General features: G+C 43.5%; 2 protein-coding genes across 2 annotated transcripts; both read right to left on the reverse strand.

Annotated features, from left to right (window-relative positions):
* Nucleotides 1–1,652: 1,652 nt before the first annotated feature.
* LOC136154369 (melanoma-associated antigen B1-like) lies at nt 1,653–2,297 on the reverse strand. Its single transcript, XM_065916673.1, has one exon. The coding sequence runs from the start codon at nt 2,295–2,297 to the stop codon at nt 1,653–1,655; it is 645 nt and encodes a 214-aa protein (XP_065772745.1).
* Nucleotides 2,298–20,822: 18,525 nt separating this feature from the next.
* LOC136154370 (melanoma-associated antigen B4-like) lies at nt 20,823–21,854 on the reverse strand. The gene has a single exon (XM_065916674.1). It carries the CDS (start codon nt 21,852–21,854, stop codon nt 20,823–20,825), a length of 1,032 nt encoding a protein of 343 aa, XP_065772746.1.
* Between the last annotated feature and the right edge of the window lie 2,122 nt (nt 21,855–23,976).

Here is a 23,976-nt window from a genome sequence, read left to right on the forward strand (position 1 = left end):
GGAGTCTGCAGCCGGCAGTTTGGGCAAGACCACTGGAGTTCACTGTGGCAGCAGTCCTAGTCACGGTACCAAATATGTCACTGGTGAAAAGGGATTTCCTCAGTTTTTGCCCTTCCAAAGAAAGGGATGGACTCTGGACTAATGCACATCTGGGGACTTGTCTTATGAAGGTCACTTTATCAGTCTTGCGAATTTGAGAAATTTACAATTATCCATCTATAAATGGAGTTGCTAGATCCTATGCTGCATGAATGCTGGAATGCATGTACTACATATAAAACAGAGTCATACTGATTAAGAAACAATGGTCTTTAATGGAAGTTATGATTATGAACCCCCAAAATACCACTTTCCCATCTGAAGTTATTTTTATCCAGTAGATAGCAGAGACTATGCAGTGCATTGGGATAAAAGAAATAAATATTCTTAAATGAGCTAAATTAAGGCAAAGTATTTTTTATTTTTACCAAAATAAAAAAAATGTTAGAAGAAATATGGCAAACCACAAATTAAATGATTTTTCCTTTATTTTTTCTTGATTTTCAGTTTCTCAATGTTTTTCTGTGGACGTCTTTCACATTATCATGACAATCTCTCTTTCAGCACCATGTTACCTACTTTCAGATCATAAAGACAATACAGATGGTTCATGAATTTCTTTCACTTCTACCAAAACTGTAACTTTAAAAATCTTAAAACAGCTATAAATATAACAGCAATATTATTACCAAATTAATATCGTGAAGAAAAACAAACTCTTAGAGGTAAAAATATTTGATAAAAATGAAATAAATAGTATGTAGAACTTACTAGTTTAAACAGGAAGAAAAATGCAATCGAAACTTGGTTTGCTCGACTAACCTGCACTACCTAGAACCTTGACTACTCCTCGAGAACATTCTGTTCCAACGTCATCTTACCTTGTTAGGACTGTGAACAACATATTCAGTACTATCAATGTGTTTTACAAATACCCAAACTACAGTTTCAAAACTTTAAAACAGCAAACGATGTGATTTATATGATTAATATATTGGTATTTTGAAGCACAATAAACCTTATGAAAAGTAATGAACATTTAATTGAAAATATTAAACACCTCCCTCATCTCTTTACAAATCTACTTTAAATCATCTTTCACTAGATATTTCTCCTATGGAAAATGAACTGCACCGAAAATCCCTTACTACTTAAAACTGTTAAGAACATGTAAGTTTGTTCCCTCCAGCCCTACTATTCTGCACAATTTAGGAGCTTAACTGCTCTCTTCCAACACAAAGGGAACAAAGTGCCCCTACCACCCTCTCAAGGTATGACAGGAGTTGCAGGACTTGGCCCTGGAAGGGGCACCGGCCTCAGCCATAGCTGGGGGCCTGGCCACATCTCCCATCCTTGCTGTCTCCACCTGATCTCTCAGAGCCTTTTCATAGAGGTCTGGGAAGGAACTAGGGACCATATCGTGGGTCTTGGCCAGAACCTCCAGCACCTTCATCTTACTGGTCTCAGCATAAGCTCTTGGGCCCCACAGGAACTAGTACCTGGAGGTACTTCAGGTACTTCTTCTGCACCAGATCTTTGGTGATGAGCCTTCTGGGCTCCCCATAGATTGAGTGCCTCCTCCCAGAATAGACTCCCAACACATTGAGGAATTCTCAGACGTCTTCCTCAGTGGCTCGGTTACCCTTAATGAAGATGACCCCCAGGAGCGTTGTGAGGAGACTGGACTTGGGCAGCTCCCCCTCATCACTTGGACCTTCGTCGCCCCCGAGGTTGAGCTTGTTGATGAGGGCATAGATGCTCCTGCTGCAGTCAACTTCCTTCAGCTCCAGGCCAAATACCAGCGCCATGTGCTTAGGGGCTCTCCTGAAGATCTCAGGGAAGTGATGACTATACTTCCTTTTGATGACCTTCAGCAGAGCTTTTGGCATGATGGGCTCCTTCTTGGTGTATTTCTCCAGCACGAACTCCACCAGCATCTTGGCCTTCCTGGTCAGAGGATCTTTGAGAGTGCTCTGAGTGGCCGTGGCTGCCTGGGAGGCACCTGCACTTTCCTCCTCTGGGCCCTGGGCACCTTCATCAGAACCTGCACAGGAAGCCTCTGCATCAGGAGAGGTAGGGGCCATGGCTTTCCCAGCAGCAGGGGAGCTTGGGGGAGAAGCCTCAGGGACAAACGAGGGGGAGGAGGGGCACTTGTCTCCTGGGACTGCAGCAGCAGTGGCCTGGGCCTCCTGAGTGTCCCACCTGACCAGGTGGCATTTCACACAGGCATGGAACTTGTTCTTGTGCCTGCGAGGCATGATGACACAGGTCAGGGACTGCAGGTGGGCGTGCGGCCAGGAAGGCTGGCACTGAGGGCACCTGCAGTGAGGACAAGGAGATTCTGTGAGCACCTTCAGCAGGGAGCGTCCTCCCTGGCTTGAACCAAAGCTGCCTCTGAGGGGTCCTTGAGGCCAGTGCTCTAGGACCCATAGGGCCCATGCTCTGGTGAGCCTATCCCCTGAGACCCCTGAGTAAGAAATGAAGAGTGAGTGTCGGAGCACATGCAGACTGCCTTGCCTGGCTGTTAGAAGGGGGTCATTTGGGGCTGAAAGGGGAGGCAGGTCCTTTCGGTTCACATTCAGAATCAGGATGAAAATTGGTGCAAGACTCCTCCATATCTGACACCCCCCACACAGACCCACCCTGTTCCCTCTCCCGCTCTGAAGTTGAAACTTCCACCTTACCTGCCACCACAGAAGAGGAGAGGAGGGAGTGCTCAGGCCCCCAGTGAAGGGTGCTGGGACCGCCCTTCTGCTGTCTCCAGGCTTCCCCTTCACAACTAAGCTCTATCTTCCTCTCTAAAAGTGCAGGCTACCTTCCCCATTGTTGGACGGGAAGAAGTGCTGACCACAGGGGCGGGTCCTGAGTCACCCGTGTGATGGGGAGGATGGTCGTCACTCTGACTCCTCCCGAGCCCTGACATCCTCCCTCCGCTAACCGGCTGAAAGCCGTTTTGAACGAGGTCCCCTCTTCCCCGAGTGTCCCGTGTAGGCAATCGTAGTCTGGGAGCCCCTCAACCTTTAAAGTTCCCTGGATTCTCTCTAGCTGCGCTCGCGCCAAGTCGCAGTGGGTGGGGGGGGGGGGTTAGGCATGGCTGCCATTCTGGGGTGTGGGGACCCTCCGTACCCCCCTTCACTCCACAGAGTCCTGGATTTTCCCTCTACTGAACAGAGCCAGGGTCCACCAACCCTGCACCCAGATCCACCACCCCTGGACCCAGGTTATGTCCTGAGAACCCGCGTACGAAGCCAATGGACATTGCCCTAAGAGCCAGGCCCGAGCCTCCAGGCGGAGAGCAGGTGCAGAGTTTCCGGGGAGCTTGAAGTCCCCTCTTTTCGGATGGAAAGGGTGTTGGGAGTGCCAGGGCGTATCTTTGTAACTATGCAGTGCACTTGTAACTCATGTCATCTCCATCTTGGACACCTGATGAGACCTCGGACTCCTCCCTCTGGTCACAGCTACAGCCGCTCTCAAAGATAGCAGCCCTCTCAAAGATGGCATGAGCCCCACCCTGGTTAGCGGACCGTCACTTCCTGTCATGCGCATCTGGGCTGCAGGAGGACAGCAGGGGCGGGGCCTGGGTGGGCGGGCTTCCGGGGGAATTTCCAGCAAGATGGGGATGTGGTCCTTTCTTGGATTCATAGGGGGTCCTGGGACGTCCCTGCTGAGCTCAGTCAACTGACCTCACTCCTTGCCTCACACTTCTCAGTAAACCAAGCAGGAAGAATCTGGGAGCCCGAGCCTGACAGCCTTCCTGGAGCTGCTGAGACGGACAGTGAGGGCACTTTGGGGCCCCTTCTTGTGTGCTGAATGATGGTCTCTGTCCTCTATCCCTATCTTGCCCTGACCGCAATGCTGCGTTACGTCCTGTCTGCTGACCTGAGGACAGGGCCTCCCCTGGAAGGTGTCACTAGTGAGAGGTGCACCGGCATTTCATCTGGACGCTTCTGCCTAAGGCTTCCTGGAAATGGCTGCTGCAGGTAAGATAAGCGAGAGGGAAGGGTGGGAGAATGCCTTCTGTGGTGTGGAACCCCTCACATCTCACTCAGGATCTTTATATCGACTGCAGGCGGAGCCTGGAAATCCTTCCCTTTCTGGTATAAATCCACGCCTGTCCCCAACCATGCCCCACACAATCCCAGCAGAGAAAGTGAAGGGGCTCCTTAGCCTGGCAGTTTTCGCTGTGGGCTCTTCGTCGATTGCAGGGGCATTGCTCGAAAGTCCTGAGATGAATTTCTGTCCTTTTGTACAACTACTCTGATACAAGCTTTTCTCTTTTAGTCCACGTGTGACAGTCTCTTAAGGTGATCATTTAAAAGTGCCAGTTGTCATCCACTAACAAAGTTTGTGCTGGTTATTTCATGACCTCTGGGCCATACTGCCATGTCCACCCCAAACTTTGGTGCCCCGTGATCCTGGCATGGGGCTCTGGGATGCTGCCTCAGGTTCCTTCAGTGACGCGGTAGAGATTCATGGTCCCACGGCCCGGTGGAAGAATCATCTGCTCCAGTTCAAAGCCTTTTCCAGCTGATCCTGTTGTCTGTTTCCTTTGTGGCCTGCGCACCTGTGTCAGCCTCAAAGTACTCCCCGACCTGGGCAGTCATAGGGTCCAGTTCAATGGAGACTTATTGTTCCTCAGAGATTGTTTAGTTTTGTGTTCTTGCTTTTGTTAGTAGTTGTCTTTATTTCTTGTATAAATTATCCATGATTTGTTCTGGTACAGGAAACAGCCGCCCACGTTTGATTGTGGTGTCAACTCCTCAGGGTGTGGTACTAATTCTGTAAAGATTTAAGGAAATTTGACAATATTACAATATGTACTCATGTATACAGAAAAGATACTGTTTAAGACTTCTTTTCCTTTTGTAAGACTCCTTTTCCTAAGGGTCTCAGGAAATTCTTGTTTCCTCCATGTAGACTGCATACATTTTTCTAAGGTTTCTTTGTAGATAAGGTTTTTATATGGTTTCTTTTGTTTATGGTGTATTTTCTATTACATGATCTAAGCAATTGTCGATTCTTCCAGACCAGTTTCTTGATTTTTCTGTGTTGATCTTTGTTATGCCAGATTTCTGAAGTGCATGATATGTGTCAATATATTCTGTGCCTTTTTCCTAAGCATTTTAATTCAAGGATCAAATACTTAGCGCGATATTTTGCTTTTCCTTATTGCTGACTTTTATTCATTTTGCATTGGTGCATATAACTCTGTACTGGCTATGTGTTCTTATCCGTATTTTTTCCTAGTTTTTAAATTAGTAGACTTTTTAAAAACTTGTTTTAGTTTACAGATAGTTGCTTTATAATGTTTTGTTAGTTTCTGCTATACAACAGCATGAATCAACTATAAGTGTCCATATTCCTCCTGCCTCATGAGACTCCCTCCCAGCCCCACATCTCACCCCCCTATTTTGTCACATAGCACCAGGCTGAGCTCCCTGTATTATATAGCGGTTTCCCACTAGCTATCTGCTGTACACTTGGTGCTGTAATTTTGTCAGTGCCACTCAATTCATTGCACCCTCTCCTTCCCGTGCTGTGTCCACATGACCATTCTCCACATGTCACTATTCCTGCCCTGCAAATATAAGTACCATTTTCTATTTTCCATGTGTATGCATTAACATACACTCTTTTTCTGTTTCTGAGTTCCTTCACTCTGTTTAATAGGCTCTTGGTGCATCCACCTCACTGCAAGTGACTTAAATTCATTCCTTTTTATGGCTCATATTCCATTGTATGGAAAAGGCAATGGCAACCCACTCCAGTACTCTTGCCTGAAACATCCCATGGATGCAGGATCTTGGTAAGCTGCGGTCCATGGGGTCGCTAAGAGTCGGACTCGGCTGAGCGACTTCACTTTCCCTTTTCACTTTCATGCATTGGGGAAGGAAATGGCAACCCACTCCAGTATTCTTGCCTGGAGAATCCCAGGGGCGGGGGAGCCTGCCATTCTGACCATTATGAGATGACACCTTAGTGTAGTTTTGATTTGCATTTCTCTCATGATGAGCAATGTTGTGCATCTTTTCATGTGTTTGTTGACCCTCTGTATTTCTTTTTTAAAGAACAGATTCAGGATTAGAAAAAAATTCAGATAATATAGACGGTTCCCATACAGCCACTCTTCCTCCACTTGGTATCTTCTATTATTAACATCTTGTGTTGGTTCCATGGATACGAGTTCATTTGTTACAATTGATTTACTAATATCACTGTTATTATTAATTATTGATTGTTTTCAATGTATGTTGCTTTATGTGTTTTACAGTTCTTTGGTGTTTGACAAATGCATATTTTGTACTCAGCCAACATGGTGTCGTGCAGAGGAGTTTGAATCCCCTATGAATCTCCCATGCTCCACCTGTCCATCCCTCAAAACCTCACTTGGAACCCCTGACAACTACTGAACTTTTTAGTCTTTCTAAAGGTTTGCCTTTTCCAGAATGTAATATTGATGGCAACATGCAGTATGTAGGCTTTTTATATTGGCTCCTTCAGCTAATCAATATACATTGAATTGTCTCTATATCTTTTTATGGTTTGAATTTTTTTTTTTTCCAGGACTGAATAGCGTTCCATGTAGCTTACCATAGTTTGTTTACCCACTCATCTACTGAAGGTCATCTTTGGTGATTTCAGTTTTTGGCAGCTATGAATTTGTCTGTTATTAACATTTGTTTGAAGGTTTTTGGATGGGCATAGGTTTTTGGCTCTTTTGTGTAAATTCCTTAGTGTTCATTTGCTAGATCATATGATAAGACTATGTTTAGCTTAAAAGAAATTGCCAGACAGTTCCCAAAGTATCTGTGTCACTGCATTTCCTTTAGCAGTGAGTTAAGAGTTCCTATCTGTCCACATCCTTGCCAGCATTTAATATCAAGAGGTGTTTGTTTTTGTGTTAGCCCTATTAATAGGTATCTCGTTGTTGTTTTAATCTGAAATTTCCTGAAGACATGGGAAATAGATCATCTTTTCATATGCTGTTTACCATCTGTTTATATTCTTTGGTGAGATGTCTATACAACACTTTTAAGCATTTTTAAATTGACTTCATTGTTTTCTTATTGTTGAGTTTTAAGCATTCGTTGTGTTTTTTTTTTCATCAGATATGTGTCTTACAATTCTTTCTTCACAGTTTGTGACTTAACTTTTCATTCTCTTAATAATATCTTGGTGTGAAATTTTTTTCTTTTAATTTCTTTTTCTGGTTTTGAAATTAAAATGTAATTCTGGTCTCATGGAAGGAATGAGGAAAGGTGCCCTTTGTTGTTTCTGGAATACATTTTAGAAAATTGTTATCACTTCTTCCTTAAATTTTTGTTATATTTCATCAGTGGAATCATCTGGGCCTGTTGCTGTCTTAATTGGAAGCTTATTACTTATAGATTAAATTTATATAATAGAGGCAGACCTTATCAATTTATCAGTTTTACTTGCAGGATTTTGATAAATTATATCCTCCAGCAGTTTCTCAATTTAATCTTTATATTTGAAGGCATAGAGTTGTTTATAATATTCATTTATTATCCTTTTAATGTCCATGGTATCAGTAGTCATGGCCCTTCTTTCATTTCCACTGTTTACAATTTAATTTGTCTGTTCTCTGTTTTCTTGATTAGCCTGCTGAGAATTTCATCCTTTCTTGTTTCAGAGAAACGGCTTCTGGTTTTGTTGTTTTTGTGTATTGTCTTCCTTTTTCCAGTTTTGTTGATTGCTTCTTTATTTCTTTTTCCTTTGCTTCTTTCTTTTATTCACAAGTTTACTAAGAATGTTGATTATGAATTTTAAGGTTTCTTATACAGGTGTTCAATGCTGTATATGTCTCTACAGATTTTGCTATACGCCAGAGCTTCTGATCCGTTGTAATTTTGTTTTCATTTAGTTGAAAATACTTAAAACTTTGCCATTAGATTTTCTCTTTGGCCCAAGTGTTATTTAGAAATATATTGCTTAATCTCCAAATACTGTCAATTTTACTGCTTTCTATTGTCAGAATCAAGTTTATTTCCATCACAGTGTGATAACATTCTTTGTATGATTTCTGTTGTTTCAAGTTTGATGATGTGAGTTTTATGGCATAGAATGTGATCTATTGATGTATGTTCCATGTGAATTTGAAAACAGTGTGTTCTCTGCTGTTGTTAAGTATTCTATAAATGTAATTTAGATCTAGTTAATTATTGTTGCTTTTCAGTTCAGCTACACCTTACTGATTTCCTGCCTATTAAGGCTGTCAATTCCTAAAGGACATATGTTTACATCTCCTGGTATAATAGTATTTCTGCATCATCAATGTTTGCCTTGTGTATTTTAGGGTTTTTTTTTTTTTTTTGTCCATACACATTATGGGTTGCTGTAATTTCTGTGAGAATTGACCTCTTAATCATTAAGTAATACCAATCTTTATTCTTGACTTTCCTGTTCTGAGTACTGCTTTCTCTGAAGTAAATTTAGGTAGTCTAACTTTTTTTTCACTTATGGCAGCACGGTATACTTTTCTCCTTCCCTTTTCTGTTAATCAATTTTATCTTCAAACTTGCAATAGATTTCTTATAGATAGCACAGGGTTAGGTATTTTTTGTTGTTTTAATTCTTTTCACCAATCTTTTCCTTTTAACTGGCATATTTAGATCATTCGTATGAAAAGTGATTATGCATAAAATTTTGGGTATGTTATGATTATGGTATACCTGTGTGTAGTTTTCTTTTTTTTTTTCCTTTCTGTTTCTTCTGTTTGGTATTTGTTGATTTTTCTCTGAGTTTTCTAAATCTGTGGTTTACTGTCATTAATTTGGGGAAATTCTCAGTCATTATTACTTTATATATTCTGCCTCTTTCTCGATTGCTTCTTATATTATTCCCATTGTGCATTGTTTTTTGGTCACTAAGTCTATGCTGAGTCTTTTGTGACCCCATGCACTGTGGCCTGCCAGGCTCCTCTAGATGTGTACATACCTTGTAATTCTTCCACAATCTTTGATTACTCTTTCCTTCTTTAAAATTATTATTTGGTGGTCGCATTTGTGACCACAGTGACTATAGCCCAGCAGGGTCCTCTCTCCATGGGATTTCCCAAGCAAGAATACTGGAGTGAGTTGCAATTTCCTTCTCCAGGGTATCTTCATGACCCAAGGATTGATATACCCATCTGAATGCAGAGTTCCAAAGAATAGCAAGAAGAAGAAAAAAAGAAGAATAGCAAGGAGAGATAAGAAAGCCTTCCTAAGTGATCAGTGCAAAGAAATAGAGGAAAACAAATAGAATGGGAAAGACTAGAGATCACTTCAAGAAAATTAGAGATACAGAGGGAACATTTCATGCAAAGATGGGCTCAATAAAGGACAGAAATGGTATGACTCTAACAGATGCAGAAGATATTAAGAAGAGATTGCAAGAATACACAGATTCACATCAATGTATGACAAAACCCAATGAAAAATAAAAAAAAAAAAAAGAAGAAGAACTATACAAAAAAGATTCCTAATGACCCAGGTAACCGCGATAGTGTGATCTCCCACCTAGAGCCAGACATCCTAGAATGTGAAGTCAAGTGGGCCTTAGGCAGCATCGCTACGATCAAAGCTAATGGAGGTGATGGAATACCAGTTGAGTTATTTCAAATCCTGAAGGATGATGCTGTTAAAGTACTGCATTCAACATGCCAGCAAATTTGGATGCCTCATCAATGGCCACGGGACTGGAAAATGTCAGTTTTCATTCCAATCCCAAAGGAAGGCAATGCCAAAGAATTTTCAAACTACCGCACAATTACACTCATCTCACATGCTAGCAAAGTAGTGCTCAAAATTCTCCAAGTCAGTCTTCAACAGTATGTGAACAAGAAATTCCAGATGCTACAATGAACAGTGGGATACATATGTCTCTTTCAATTTTGGTTTCCTCAGGGTATATGCCTAGGAGTGGGATTGCTGGTCATATGGTGGTTTTATTCCTACTTTTTTAAGGAATCTCCATACCATCTTCCATAGTGGCTGTATCAATTTACATTCCCACCAACAGTGCAGGAGGATTCCCTTTTCTCCACACCCTCTCCAGCATTTATTGTGTGTAGACTTTTTGGTCATGGCCATTCTGACTGGTGTGAGGTGATACTTCATTGTAGTTTTGATTTGCATTTCTCTAATAATGAGTGATGTTGAGCGTCTTTTCATGTGTTTGTTAACCACATGTATGTCTTTGGAGAAATGTCAGTTTCAGTCTTTTTCCCACATTCTGATTGGGTTGTTTGTTTTTCTGGTATTGAATTGTATGAGCTGCTTGTGTATTTTGGAAATTAATCCTTTGTCAGTTGTTTCAGTTGCTATTATTTTCTCCCATTCTGAGGGTTGTATTTTCACCTTGCTGATAGTTTCCTTTGCTGTGCAAAAGCTTTTAAGTTTAATCAGGTCCCACTTGCTTACTTTTGTTTTTATTTCCATTACTCTAGGAGGTGGGTCATAGAGGATCTTGCTTTGATTTATGTCATCGGGTGTTCTACCTATGTTTTCCTCTAAGAGTTTTATAGTTTCTGGTCTTACATTTAGGTCTTTAATCCATTTTGAGTTTATCTTTGTGTATGGTGTTAGGAAGTGTTCTGATTTCATTCTTTTACATGTAGCTGTCCAGTTTTCCCAGCACCTTTTCTTGAAGAGGCTGTCTTTGCCCCATTGTATATTCTTGCCTCCTTTGTCAAAAATAAGGTACACATAGGTGCATGGGTTTATTTCTGGGCTTTCTATCTTCTTCCATTGCTCTATATTTCTGTTTTTGTGCCAGTACCACACTGTCTTGATGCCTGTAGCTTTGTAGTATAATCTGAAATCAGGAAGGTTATTTCCTCCAGCTCAATTCTTCTTTCTCAAGACAGCTATTCGGGGTCTTCTGTGTTTCCATACGAATTGTGAAATTTTCTGTTCTAGTTCTGTGAAACATGCTATTGGTAATTTGATATGGATCACATTGTATCAGTAGATTGCATTTGATAGTATAGCCATTTTCACAATATTGATTCTTCCTAACCAGGAACATGGAATATCTGTCCATCTGTTTATGCCATCTTTGATTTCCTTCATTAGTGCCTTATAATTTTCTGTCTACAGGTTTTTTGTCTCCTTAGGTAAATTTATTCCTAGATATTTAATTCCTTCTGTTGCAACGGTGAATGGGATTGATTCCTTAATTTCTCTTTCTGAGTTTTCATTGTTAGCATATAGAAATTCAAGTGATTTCTGTGTATTGATTTTGTATCCTTCAACTTTGCTAAATTCACTGATTAGCTCTAGTAATTTTCTCATACAATCTTTAGGGTTTTCTAGGTACAGTATCATGTCATCTGCAAACAGTGAGAGCTTTGCTTCTTCTTTTCCGATCTGGGTTCCTTTTATTCTTTTTCTTCTCTGATTTCTGTAGCTAGAACTTCCAGAAATATGTTGAGTATTAGTAGTGAAAGTGGACACCCTTGTCTTGTTATTGATCTTAGGGGGAATACTTTCAGTTTTTCACCATTGAGAATAATGTTTGCCATAGGCTTACCATATATGGCCTTTACCATGTTGAGGTAGCTTCCTTCTGTGCCCATTTTGTGAAGAATTTTAGTCATAACTGGGTGCTGAATTTTGTCAAAGGCTTTTACTGCATCTATTGAGATTATCATATAGTTTATCTTTCAATTTGTTAATCTGGTTAATCAGATTGATTGATTTGCATATATTGAAGAATCCTTGCATCCCTGGAACAAACCCAACTTAATCATGGTGTATGAGCTTTTTGATGTGTTGCTGAATTCTGTTTGCTAAAATTTTGTTGAGGATTTTTGCATCTGTGTTCATTGGTAATATTGGCCTGTAGTTTTCTTTTTTTGTGTTGTCTTTGTCTGGTTTTGATATCAGGGTGATGGTGGCCTTGTAGAATGAGTTTGGAAGTGTTCCTTCCTCTGCAATTTTTTGAAAGAGATTTAGAAGGATAGGCATGAGCTCTTCTCCAAATGTTTGCTAGAATTCTCCTGTGAAGCCACCTGGTCCTGGGCTTTTCTTTTCTGGGAGATTTTTGATCACAGCTTCAATTTCAGTGCTTGTAATTGGGTTGTTCATAATTTCTACATCTTCCTGGTTCATTCTTGGAAGATTGAATTTTTCAAAGAATCTGTCCATTTCTTCCAGGTTATCTATTTTATTGCCATATAGTTGTTCATAATAGTCTCATATAATCTTTTGTATTCCTGCACTCTCTGTTGTAACCTCTCCTTTTTCATTTCTAATTCTGTTGATTTAATTCTTCTCTCCTTCTTTCTTGATGAGTCTGGCTAAAGGTGTGCCAGTTTGGTTTATTTTCTCTAAGAACCAGCTTTTAGTTTTATTAATCTTAATTATTGTTTGTTTCTTCTTTTAAGTGTAAAGTTAGGTTGTTGATTTGATGTTTTTCTTGTTTCTTGAGGTAGGATTGTACTGCTATGAACTTCCCTCTTAGGACTGCTTTTGCTGCATCCCATAGGTTTTGAGTTGTTTTGTTTTCATTGTCATTTGTTTCTAGACGTTTTTTGATTTCCTGATTTCCCTTTTGATTTCTGAAGTAACCTGTTGGTTATTTAGAAACGTGTTGCTTAATCTCCATGTGTTTGTGTTTCTTACAGTGTTTTTCTTATAATTGATATCTAGTCTCATAGTTGTGTTTGGAGAAGATGCTTGATGCAATTTTGATTTTCTTAAATTTACTGAGGTTTGATTTGTGACCCAAGATGTGGTCTATTGGACTATACTGGAGAATGTTCCATGTGCCCTTGAGAAGAAGGTGTATTCTTCTGCATTTTGGTGGAATAGCCTGAAGATATCAATGAGATCCATCTCATCTAATGTATCATTTAAGACTTGTGTCTTCTTATTAATTTCCTGCTTTGATGATCTGTCCATTGGTGTGAGTGGGATGTTAAAATCTCCTACTATTATTGTGCTACTGCCAGTTTCTCCTTTTATGTCTGCTAGTGTTTGTCTTCTGTATTGAGGTGCTCCTATGTTGGGTGCGTGGATATTTACAATTGTTGACTGCCTCTTGGATTGATCCCTTGCTCATTATGTAGTATCCTTCCTTATCTCTTGTAATCTTCTTTATTTTAAGGTCTGTTTTCTCTGCTATGAGGATTGCTACTCCAGCTTTCTTTTGCTTCCCATTTGCATGGAATATCTTTTTACCATTTTCTCACTTTCAGTCTAGTTGTGTCTTCCCTACTAGTCCCTTTGTCCTACCAGGTTTTGTATGGTTCTATATATTCTTTTCCACTGGTCAGGTACTCCTGTCTGCTCTCAGCTGGTGTTCTGCATGCACTTCTGTGTTTGAAGGTTTATTTCTGATGTATGTGTGGAGGGAGATGTACTCCACATCCACCTCTTCCTCCGCTGTCTTCGCTTCTCCTGACTTTTAAAAATCTTTCATTTTCTAGATATAAGGAAATTTTTTTAACACAGCAATTTGATAAATTGTATATTTGTCATTAGAAGTGAAACATTAATTTTTCTCTCCCTACCTGATCACTCTAGAAATTAGAAAGTCTCAGTGTTCTTATTTCCTTAGCAAAATAGTTATTTTCGTAAGTTCAATAAGAAGCTGTTCTTATAGCAGGACACAATTGGAAACATTGATTACACTACAGAGACTTTGACTGGAATGTCATATTTGACAGAGACACAGGTAGACTTGAATATGACCAGATAACCTGAGGAAACTAATGTTAACCTTATGGAATGATGAAACCCGTTGGAAAAACAACCTGGTACCTCGCTGACAGAGTTTCCAGCAGCCTTACCAGGTGAGTAAGGAAAGTCACTTCTGGCAGGCATAGGACCTTTAGGATGTTCTGGGGACTTCTGGAAGAGACAATTCACCAAGATCTCTAGATCTGACAAAAAGTCTTTGGAGTGGCTTCCTAGCCTGAAGAGGGTATTAAAATTTCCTTCTGGAGACTCCTTATGAATAGTTCAGCAAAGCAGATTTAAAAGCGCCTACATGTATGGCCAATTGTTATTCTTGCTGTACTTAGATAAATAATGAGGCCAACTTTATTGAATTTAGACTTCTTTTGCAATTAAATTAGGTCTTAGTATTGCTATCTTTGGTAGAAATAAGGGAGATTTTAGAGAGAAAAATTGTTTCCATAGAAAGTGTACTACACACATGTGTGTATTAGATTCTAGTGGTATTACTTTTCCTTGAAGTTTTATTATTTACCTTGTTAACTGCGTTGCATCCTGAATTTTTATAGTTTCCTCCAACATCTAGCTGCAACTCTCTAAACTAAAATTTCAGATTTTTTCCCATCATTTTGATATATCTGTGGGGAGAAGGTGAGCTCCGTGCACTACTCCTCTGCCATCTTGATCTGCTCACCCTCCCATTCTTTTGACTTGAATCACTGAGAACTAAATTTGACCTTTTCCTGAATACCTGCAAACTGAAGCTAGATGACGTGATACAAAGATCAGAGTAACTGCCGCAACAGCTCATGTTTAAGCAGTCTTCATGCCTGTTGCTAGATGAGCCACTTAGAAGGTTAACCTGAACACCGAGAGGTATTGGTAACTGTGATTGAGACATTTCAAACTGCAATAGATGCTTCGACCCTGACACCTAGAAATCTTATTGACTGAGTACCCCCTGGCCTCAGAAACTGCTTAATAACCAGCTCCAATCATTAACATCTGTTTTTCTTTTGTTTCTATAGAAACGCCTCTTATTAATAAATACCTGATACTGCTTACACCATAGGCCTAGCTTTGGGAGCCCATCTGCATCACTGCTTATTGAAATAAGATACCACTCTTTAAATGAACTGACCTGTTCTCAGGAGTAAGAAACTGCTTCTATGAAATTAAGGACTTCACTAATCCTTTTTCGCTCTCCACAGTGACCAGTTCAACTTTTAATATGTGAAACTTGCAGGCAAGTTTCAGAGGAGGGCACTGTTAAGGCTTAGAGTGGACTGCCCCCAAATACACCACAGTGACATATTAATTATTTTGAATTCAAGTTACTTAAGAAACAACCAATGGAGGAGGGACATTCTGCTCCTGTTTCTGTCTCCTTGAGAGCAGGAAATGAATCTCTCCTATGAAGGATACAGTTCCGCATCTGGAGGCAGAAGGACACCCTTCCAACCAGAAATAGGCGGTTCAAGCAGAGAAGCCTGTATAAACAAACCTTGTTAAGTCTTTAATTTACTACCCTGAGTACAGATTCTGCTCAGATTCCTTACTAACTGACTACCCAAAACCTAAGTGTCTTTGTCCTGCCCATTCCTCACAACTTGTTTCGTTCTCTAAAAAATAAAGAAGCTGCCTGCTTTGCCCACTTCTTAGGTCCCATTTCTATGACACTTCGATGCACATGAATTGCCATTTGTCTCTTTTTCTCCTGTTACCCTCTGTGTCAACTTTATTAGTAGTCTAACCACAAGAATTCAAAAGTGGTAACGGGATGAATTTCCTCCTTCCCTACACACCTCAAGCGAGTTCACCCTTATATCTCAGAAACTCCCTGGAGACAGTGTGCGTAGAATACCAGCCTGTGCACTGGCATCTCCTGCATTGAGATAAGAGCAGAGACACCTTAGATTTCTGTCTGTTAGGGGCCACATTGTGTCCCCTCCAAAATTTCATATTGAAGGCATAACTCAGAGTACTTCAGAATGCAACTGTAGTTAGAGATAAGGTTTTTAAGGAGATGGTTGAGTTAAAATGAAGTCATTAGGGTGGGCCATAACCCAATGTGACACGATAAGAAGAGATTGGGACACCAGAGGAGGCACCAGGGATATATGCACTCAAAAGGACTGCCAAGTGAAGAGGGCGGCCACATGGCCGCCAAGGGAAGAGGCCTCAAGGGAAACCAAACCTCGTGTTGGACTTGCAGTCTCTAAAATTGTGAAAAAATAAATATCAGTTATTTAAGCCCCCCATTCTGTGGGGTTTTGCTGTGGAAAGCTTAACAAATCAGTACATCGCCCCAGGCAGAGATTTCTTCCTGGATTGTCTTTTTACTGTCCTGTCAGGCATAAAGGCTATCTCAACATCTTCTTTATATGATTGCAGTTCCTTGTCTCTACCATTGTATGGGCATAGGCTAGGTCTTGATCTTAGCCTCACCAGAACTAGCATAGCGCCTTTCAAAGAGCATATGCTCAAAAAATAAATGAAGGCAGTAAGAGGTCTAACTTGTTAAGGTTTAACACCTGCTACATTCTTTAATCAGTTAAGCATATCAAGGTTTAAATTATTTAATTCTACAATACAAAAGACACAAAAGATGAAGTAAAATCAAGGTTGATCATATTTTGAAATTTTATTTTATTTTTTCATTGCATTATCCCAGCAATTTTATTGTGGGATTGCTTCCCATTTCAACAAAAGTCCCTATTTTTATGTCAAATGTTCTTATCTTGATGATTTTTTTAAAGTCTTAGTCTTCAGTAGGGGTGGAAGAAGCTGCTGGACATGACCATGGAACATGACTGGAAGTGACAGTCGAACCAGGCCTGGCTGTGGCTCGAGCTCTCTCCTCCTCATCTCACAAAACTTCTTCATATTGTGATGAGAAGGCACTGGGAACGATATCATTGACTTTTGCCAAAAATTCCAAGACTTTCATTATGCTGGTTTCAGCATGGGCTCTTGGGCCCCATAGGAACTCGTAACATGGAGGATTGCTGCTGACAACCTGGCGGTACTCGAGGTACTTCATTGCAACTACGTCTTTGGTGATGAGCTTCCTGGGCTCTCCGTAGATGAAGTGTTTTCTCCCAGCATATACTCAGACACCAAGGCATGATGACTGTGCTGGGGGACAGTGATTAGGAATGTGAGTTGGAGGGCAGGTGATAAGGGCCTGCAGGATGACGATGGTTGAGGGTACAGCTGCCACAGGGAAATACCACCTTGGTTATCAGGAAGGCTACATTTGTGGTTTTCTTGAGGGCACCGTTCTGAAAACCCCCAGGGTTCCTATTCTCCTAATCAGCCTGTCCTTTGGGAAACATCTTGAAGGAAATCAGAGTGATCTTTAGGCTGAATCCTCCTACCCCTGCCTAGGCATGCTGGGGTGACAGAATGGGATGGTAATCTCCTACACTGAGAAGTCTCTTTATTTCACATTGAAAATAATCACCCAACCGGTGTCCAGTCATAGGACCCATTCACTCTGCTGTTCTGTAGCTGGCATCACAAATCTCCCTGGGATTTCTGAGAAGTGAAGGGGTCCTCAGCTTACCACCCCAGTCAGTTCTTATAACCCAGTACTGAGTGCTCAGTGGGAAGTTTTCTGTCCTGGCCTCTGGAGTCCTCAATACTCACTAAGAGTCCTTCATTTCTCTCCCCGTAGGGCCTGGTGCCTCCCCGCCCCGCCCCCCCCCCCCCCCCCCCCCCCCCCGCTTCTTGGAATGGTATCTGCAACTTCAAACTAAGGATATCACCTCCTATAGAACTGATATAAATAAATGTTGATGGAACTTCAGCTTGATAGCTCTGCCCTGGTTCTTCAAGGGCTATATGTAACAAGGAGCAGGGCTGGATTCATTATCACTTCTCTTTATTAGTAGATGATGCCTTAGTCCTTGCTTTGACCTCTGTCATGGCTTGAAATTCCAGCCTCCCTTGCCCTTAGGCTCACTCCTTAAAGTGTGCACCAACGCGAGACCCCTAGGAGGAAGTAAGATTCTCCTCATCTGTCCATGCCTGTCCTTCGTCTTCTGAGGCTCAGAGGACAAAATGAATCCTATGGTTATAGGTGTGTGGGTCCCCTAGTCTTCAGGATATTCACTTGGTTTCTGGAAAACCTGGAAATCATCCCACTGCTGGCCCTCGGCTATACCCCTTGGACAATGTCCCAAAACCCCTTGTGACATCATGGACGGAAATGGGCATGTCATGTCAACAATGAGCAGATATCCCAGGGATGCCAGAAAGGGCAGGTTTCTGTGGGGTTTCCTCAGAGTTCTGAGGTCAGGGGGTTTCATAAGTCCCAACGGTTGACTCCTGGCACAATTTGGGGCTCCTTTCTTTGTCCTTTTGTTTAAGGGACCTCTCCTCATAGTAAGGTACTCACTCCCTGTGGTGCCAGAGAGGGAAAGTCTGGGAATGCCACACGAGGCTACTTCTACCTGTGCCCTTTCAGGGAGATATCAGGATTCAGGCTTCTTGGGGCCTGCTCTGTTCAGCATTGGGGTATGGCCTCACTCAGGTTCCTCACCTTGACTCCTGGAGGGCTCTGGATTTCTCCTTTATTTCAACTTAAGGTGACCCAGGTAGACCAAAAATCATGTCCTTGCAAGCCCTCAAACGAAGTGAGGGGATGCTCAGCCTGGCAGCCCTGTTTTGGCCTTCTGAGAGCAGACACAGGCCAGTCTCTCTGTGACTTCAGTTATGATGTGGTTTTTGTCTCCTCAGGCCTCAATCATCAGTCTTCACCTTGACTCCTGTCTCTTCTATGAAAGACTTCTTGGGAAATGCCATGTCTTTGAAAAGTCTTAGTCTCCCTGCAACAAATCTCATGGAGAATGGGCTCAGTCCCAGGAGTGATGAGGAACCTGCAGTCTGGGAGGGGGTTCCAAAATAAGTGGTGTGCTATCAGAGAAACCACACTGAGCTTTTCCTTCTCCTCACTGACCAGACACAGCCTCTTATAGAACCTGCACTCTAACAGATTTACTCTCTGAAAGGAAGGGGTTGAATTAAATGATTTTGTGCGTCCCTGATATTTTGTGGTTTACTGACATTTCCTTTGTAGATAAATTGTCACTGAATGCTGTCTCCTTCTTATTCGTACTTCACTTTTATTTTCATATTTTTGTTACTTATTTTTGGGGTTCTTTATTCCAAAACCATGTTTGGGGTATGAAGTTCTGCTCTTTAGTACATGAAATCCTTTTTGGACTAGTGTTCAGAAAGAGGAAGTGACCCAAGGTTGGCCTCATCCTGGAGGAGTGGCACGGTATGGGCTCTAGAGGATTTCGGTGCCGGGGTTCAGTTCAGCTCCTGTCATTTATGAGCTTTGAATTTGAGCTTCTTTATTCCAGGTTCATTATCTGCAAATTGTGTTTGAAAAAGTCTATAGTGTAGGACCACAGACATGTGTGATGTATGTAAATCACCTGGCACAGTATGAGACAAGCTTTGGTACTTTGAATGAATGGCAGTTATTACGAAGATGATTTTTACCCCAAATGATAGCAAACGTCCATCACATAATTTTATTTCCAGTCTATATTAGAGAATATGCAACTCCAAACAATAATCAAATCCACATCAGCACCAATCCTCCCAAGCAAGTAAAACTAAGCAGTATTTCCATATTTGAGCACCTGTTTTAATATGTGTTTGGGGTTATCTTCTCCACAGGGATGCAAGTACAAGTTCATTTGTCTCAAGAACCAACAACTTCCCTCTCAGCTGCCTTTTTATCCAAACCATGTCTAATTTAAGACCACTGACAGTAAAAATTGAGCCCTACCTTAAAGTTTGCCAAATTACACTCAACATAACCTAATGAAACTGCCCGTTGAACAGAGCAAGCTCTGACCCTCCCATCTCAGAAAAAGAGAGACAGTCCAGTGACGTCTTGGCATCTCACTCCAATGGGTATCAGCCTTATTTCTCAGAAACTCTCTGGACAGCTTTTGATGAAAACATGTAGTTTGTGTGTTCACTTGCCCTGGCTCAAGTGCACAGGGCCCCTTCCATCCCCTATGCTGAGATTCCCTATGGTTTACTGATATCCCCAAATAATGGTGAATATATGGTTTAGATATATTTCAGGTTTAACAGCCTCACCTCTGAGAACCATCTTATGAGTGTCGGGCATCACTGCCACAGTTTCATCTAGCCCACCATACACCTGGACTGAAAATTATCTCCCACCGAGGAACTAGAATTTTCCCAGGACTCAATGCCACCTTAATCAGGTAACTTAGACTTGCTTGCTGTCATCTGGAACTTCCTCTTCCACACTTCCCCCCTGTTAATTTATGGTTTGTTTATTCCTTAGAGTTATCTCACCACCTTCCTTATATGGTACCTGCTGCTAGACTCAAAATTCCATGGGCAGTGTCTGGGTCATTTTCTTACCAACCCAGCACGATAAGGAAACCTTCTAAACAGAGGATGGTCAATTAGTTTGGGAGAAAAAGGAAATGATGAGCAAAGACTCTATTTTATTATTATTTAAGTGTCATACAGTTTGAGTAAGCTAAGCAAATCTTAGTCCAAGTTATTAACTTTTACTAGGAAAGAGGACAGATAAGACAAACGAGTAATAAACCAGCGTTTACTCTGAAAGCTTGGTGATCCCAAATATTTATCTCTAGGATTCTTACACATTTCCAAGTAAAATTCTATTCCAACGCCATGTTACCTCGTTCTGGGCCACCAAGAAAATACTGAAGTCTTTTCAACTTGTTTACAAATAAAAACTCCTAATCATAAACCTAACAGCAGTAAACATGACATCCATGACATTAATAAACCTAGATTCTGTAGCACAATAAACGTTATGAAGAGTAGTAACATTTAAAAATATAAAACACCTCTACCTACCTACCTAGATCATCTATTTTTGACTAGATATAATTCATATGGATAAAAGGAAAACATACACATTTTGTTGAAACTGCACCTAAACGCCCATACTACTTAGAACTGTGAAGAACATATGGGTTTTGTTCCCTCCACCCATACTACCCTGCGCTATATAGAGGTGGACCGTTCTCTTCCGGCACAAAGGGAACAAAGTGCCCTGCCCCCTCCCTAGATGTGGGAGGAGCTGCAGGACTTGGCCCTGGAAGGGGCACTGGCCTTAGCCATAGGGGGAGGAATGGCAGCGCCTCTCAGCCCTGCCCTCTGCACCTGATCTCTCAGAGCCTCGTGAAAGAGGTCTGGGAAGGAACTCGGGACCGTATCCTGGATCTTGGCCAGAACTTCCAACACCTTCATCTTACTGGTCTCAGCATAAGCTCTCGGGCCCCACAGGAACTCGTAGCTCGGAGGATCACGTCTGGACACCCGGCGGTAGATTAGGTACCCCTTCTCCACTAGATCTTTGGTGATGAGCTTTCTGGGCTCCCCAAAGATGGAGTGGTTCCTCCCATCATAGATCCCCAAGACACTGAGGAAATCCCAGACCTCCTCCTCGGTGGCACGGTTACCCTTCATAAAGATGATGCCCAGGAGCGCCATGAGGAGACCAGACTTGGGCATCCCCCGCTCACCACGTGAACCTTCCTCAGCCCCGAGACTGAACTTGTTGATGAGGGCGTAGATGTTCCTGCTGCAGTCGACTTCCTTCAGCTCCAGGCCAAACACCAGCTCCACGCGCTCTGAGGCTCTCCTCAGGATCTCAGGGAAGTGCTCCTTGTACTTGCTGCTGATGACCTTCTTCAGGGCGTTCTGCGTGATGGGCTCCTTCTTGTTGTACTTCTCCAGCAGGAACTCCACCAGCATGCTGGCCTTCCTGTTCAGAGGATCTCTGCGAAAGCTCCGAACGACCAGGGCTGACTGGGCGGCATCTTCACTTTCCTCCTCTGGGCCCTGGGCACCTTCATCAGATCCTGCGCAGGAAGGCCCTGCATCAGGACAGCTAGGGGCCATGGCTCCCTGAAGCTCCTGGGGATCGCCAGAAGCAGGGGAGCTTGGGGGAGAACCCTGAGGGACAGAAGAGGGGGAGGAGGGGCGCTCCTCTCCTGGGGCTGCAGCAGCACTGGCCTGGGGCTCCTGAGCTTCCCCCTGGACCTGGTGGCGTTTCCCGTGGGCATGAGACTTGTTTTTGTGCTTCCGAGGCATGGTGACAGAGGTCAGGGACCTCAGGCGGCGTGCAGTTAGGAAGGCAGGCAAGGAGGGCACCTTAAGGAAGGACAAAGAAATGCTGTGAGCGCCTTCATCAGGGAGAGTCATTCCCGGCTTAAACCAAGTCGGCTTCTTACTGGAGCCTTGAGTCCACTGCTTTAGGACCCACAAGTCTCCTGTTCTTCTGGTCAGCCTGTGCTCTGAGACCCCTGAGGAGGAAGTGAGAGTGAGCCTTGGGGCGCAGCCAGACAGCCCTGCCTGGGCATTAGAGGGGGGCCTGTCCTTTCAGTTCACATTCAGTGTTAGGATGAAAAATGGGGAAAGACCCTCTAGCACCCGCCCCGTTCCCTCTTCTGTTCTGAAGGTGATGCTGCCACCTTCCCTGTGACTCTGGAGAAGGAGAGGAGGGAGCACTCAGCCTCCCACCGAAGGGTCCCAGGACCCGCCCTTCTGCAAGCAAGCTCTAACCTCCCCACTCAGAGCGAAGCCTCCCTTCCCTGTGTTTGGCTGTGAGAAGCGCTGACCACAGCGGAGGGTGCTGATTCGCCCATGTGTCGGGGAGAATGGTCCTCACGCTGGCTGCCCCTGAGCCCTGACATCCTCCCTGTTCTGACCAGCTATGAACCCCTCCGACGGAGTTCCCCTCCTCCCTCATTGTCCCTCATCCGAGATCGCAATGAGGGTGCCTCGCAAACGTTAGAGCTGCTCGGATCCTACCCGAATTCTCCGAGGCCAAGTCGCAGGGTGTGAGGGTTTCGCGTGGCCACCGTTCTGGGGTGTGGAGACCCTACAGTCCCCCCCCCGAGGGTCCCTTCTTTAGCTACAGGGCTCAGGGCTTTCCCTCTACTGTGTAGAATTGGAGTCCACAAGCCCCGGACCGAAGCCTTCCTCTCGGAGACCACCTGGGTGAAGCAAATGAACTTGGGGATTAAGATGTAGGCCCGAATCATCCGGGTGAGAGCAGGGGCAGGGTGGCCGGGGGTTCTCCGGCCCCCTCTTTTCAGAGGGAAAGGTTTGGCCGTGCCGGACGTGTGTTCCCACATTGTAACTCACGTCACCTCACACTTGGGCACCTGATGAGACCTGGGAGTCCTCCGTCTGCGCCCCCTACACGGCAGTTGTCAAGGATAGCAGCAGCTGTCAAAGATGGCTTCGCAGCCCCAGCGTGAGTGCGCGTGTCGTCACTTCCGGCCGTGTGCTTCTGTGTTCCAGGCGGACAGCAGAGTCGGGGCCAGGGTGGTCAGGGTTCCGGGAGAGCGTCCGGCAGGATGGGCATGTGGCCCGTTCCTTGAATCTTAGGGGTTCCTGACACCTTCCCTCTACTGAGCTGATTCTACGAATCTCCATCCCAGGCTCTAGCTTCCGTCAGCATCCCGGCAAGAATTGTTTGTGGCTTGGCCGAACAGGCTTCCTGGAGCCCCTGAGAATGAACGGAAGGGCCCTTTCGGGCCCAGTCTTCTCTGCTGAGTGATGCTCCATCCACTCTCCGTGTCTTCCCTTGGCCCCTGTAAGTGGTGGGCTATGTCCCATCTGCTGACCTGAGGACAAGGCCTCACATCGGAGACGTCAAGCCCCAAGACTCCTGGTGAGAAGTGAACCCACATCTCCTCTGGACACTTCTCCCTAGGTTTCCAGGAAATGGCTGCTGCAGGTAAGATGAGCAGAGAGGCAAGAATGGGAGACTCCCTTCTGTGGTGTGGAACCCCTCACATCTCACTGAGGATGTTCATACTGACTGATGGCAGGGCCTGGAAATCCTTCCCTTTCTGGTATGAATCCAACCCTGTCCCCAACCATGCCCCACACAATCCCAGCAGAGTAAGTGAAGGGGCGCCTTAGCCCAACAGTTCTCACTGTGGGCTCTTAGTCGACTGCAGGGGCATTGCTCGAGAGTTCTGAGGTGAATTTCTGTCGCTTGGTACGATTTCTGTGGTACAAAGTTTTCTCTTTTAGTCCTCGCGTGATAGTCTATTAAGGTGATCACTTAAAAGGGCCACTTGTCATCCACTAAGAAAGTTTGTGCTGGTTTTTCATGACGTCTGGGCCATACTGCCACATCCAACCCAAACTTTTGTGCCCATGGTCTTGTCATGGGAGCTCTGAGGTGCCACCTCAGATT

The sequence above is a fragment of the Muntiacus reevesi genome, chromosome X, assembly GCF_963930625.1.
Source record: "Muntiacus reevesi chromosome X, mMunRee1.1, whole genome shotgun sequence".
Lineage (NCBI taxonomy): Eukaryota > Metazoa > Chordata > Mammalia > Artiodactyla > Cervidae > Muntiacus > Muntiacus reevesi.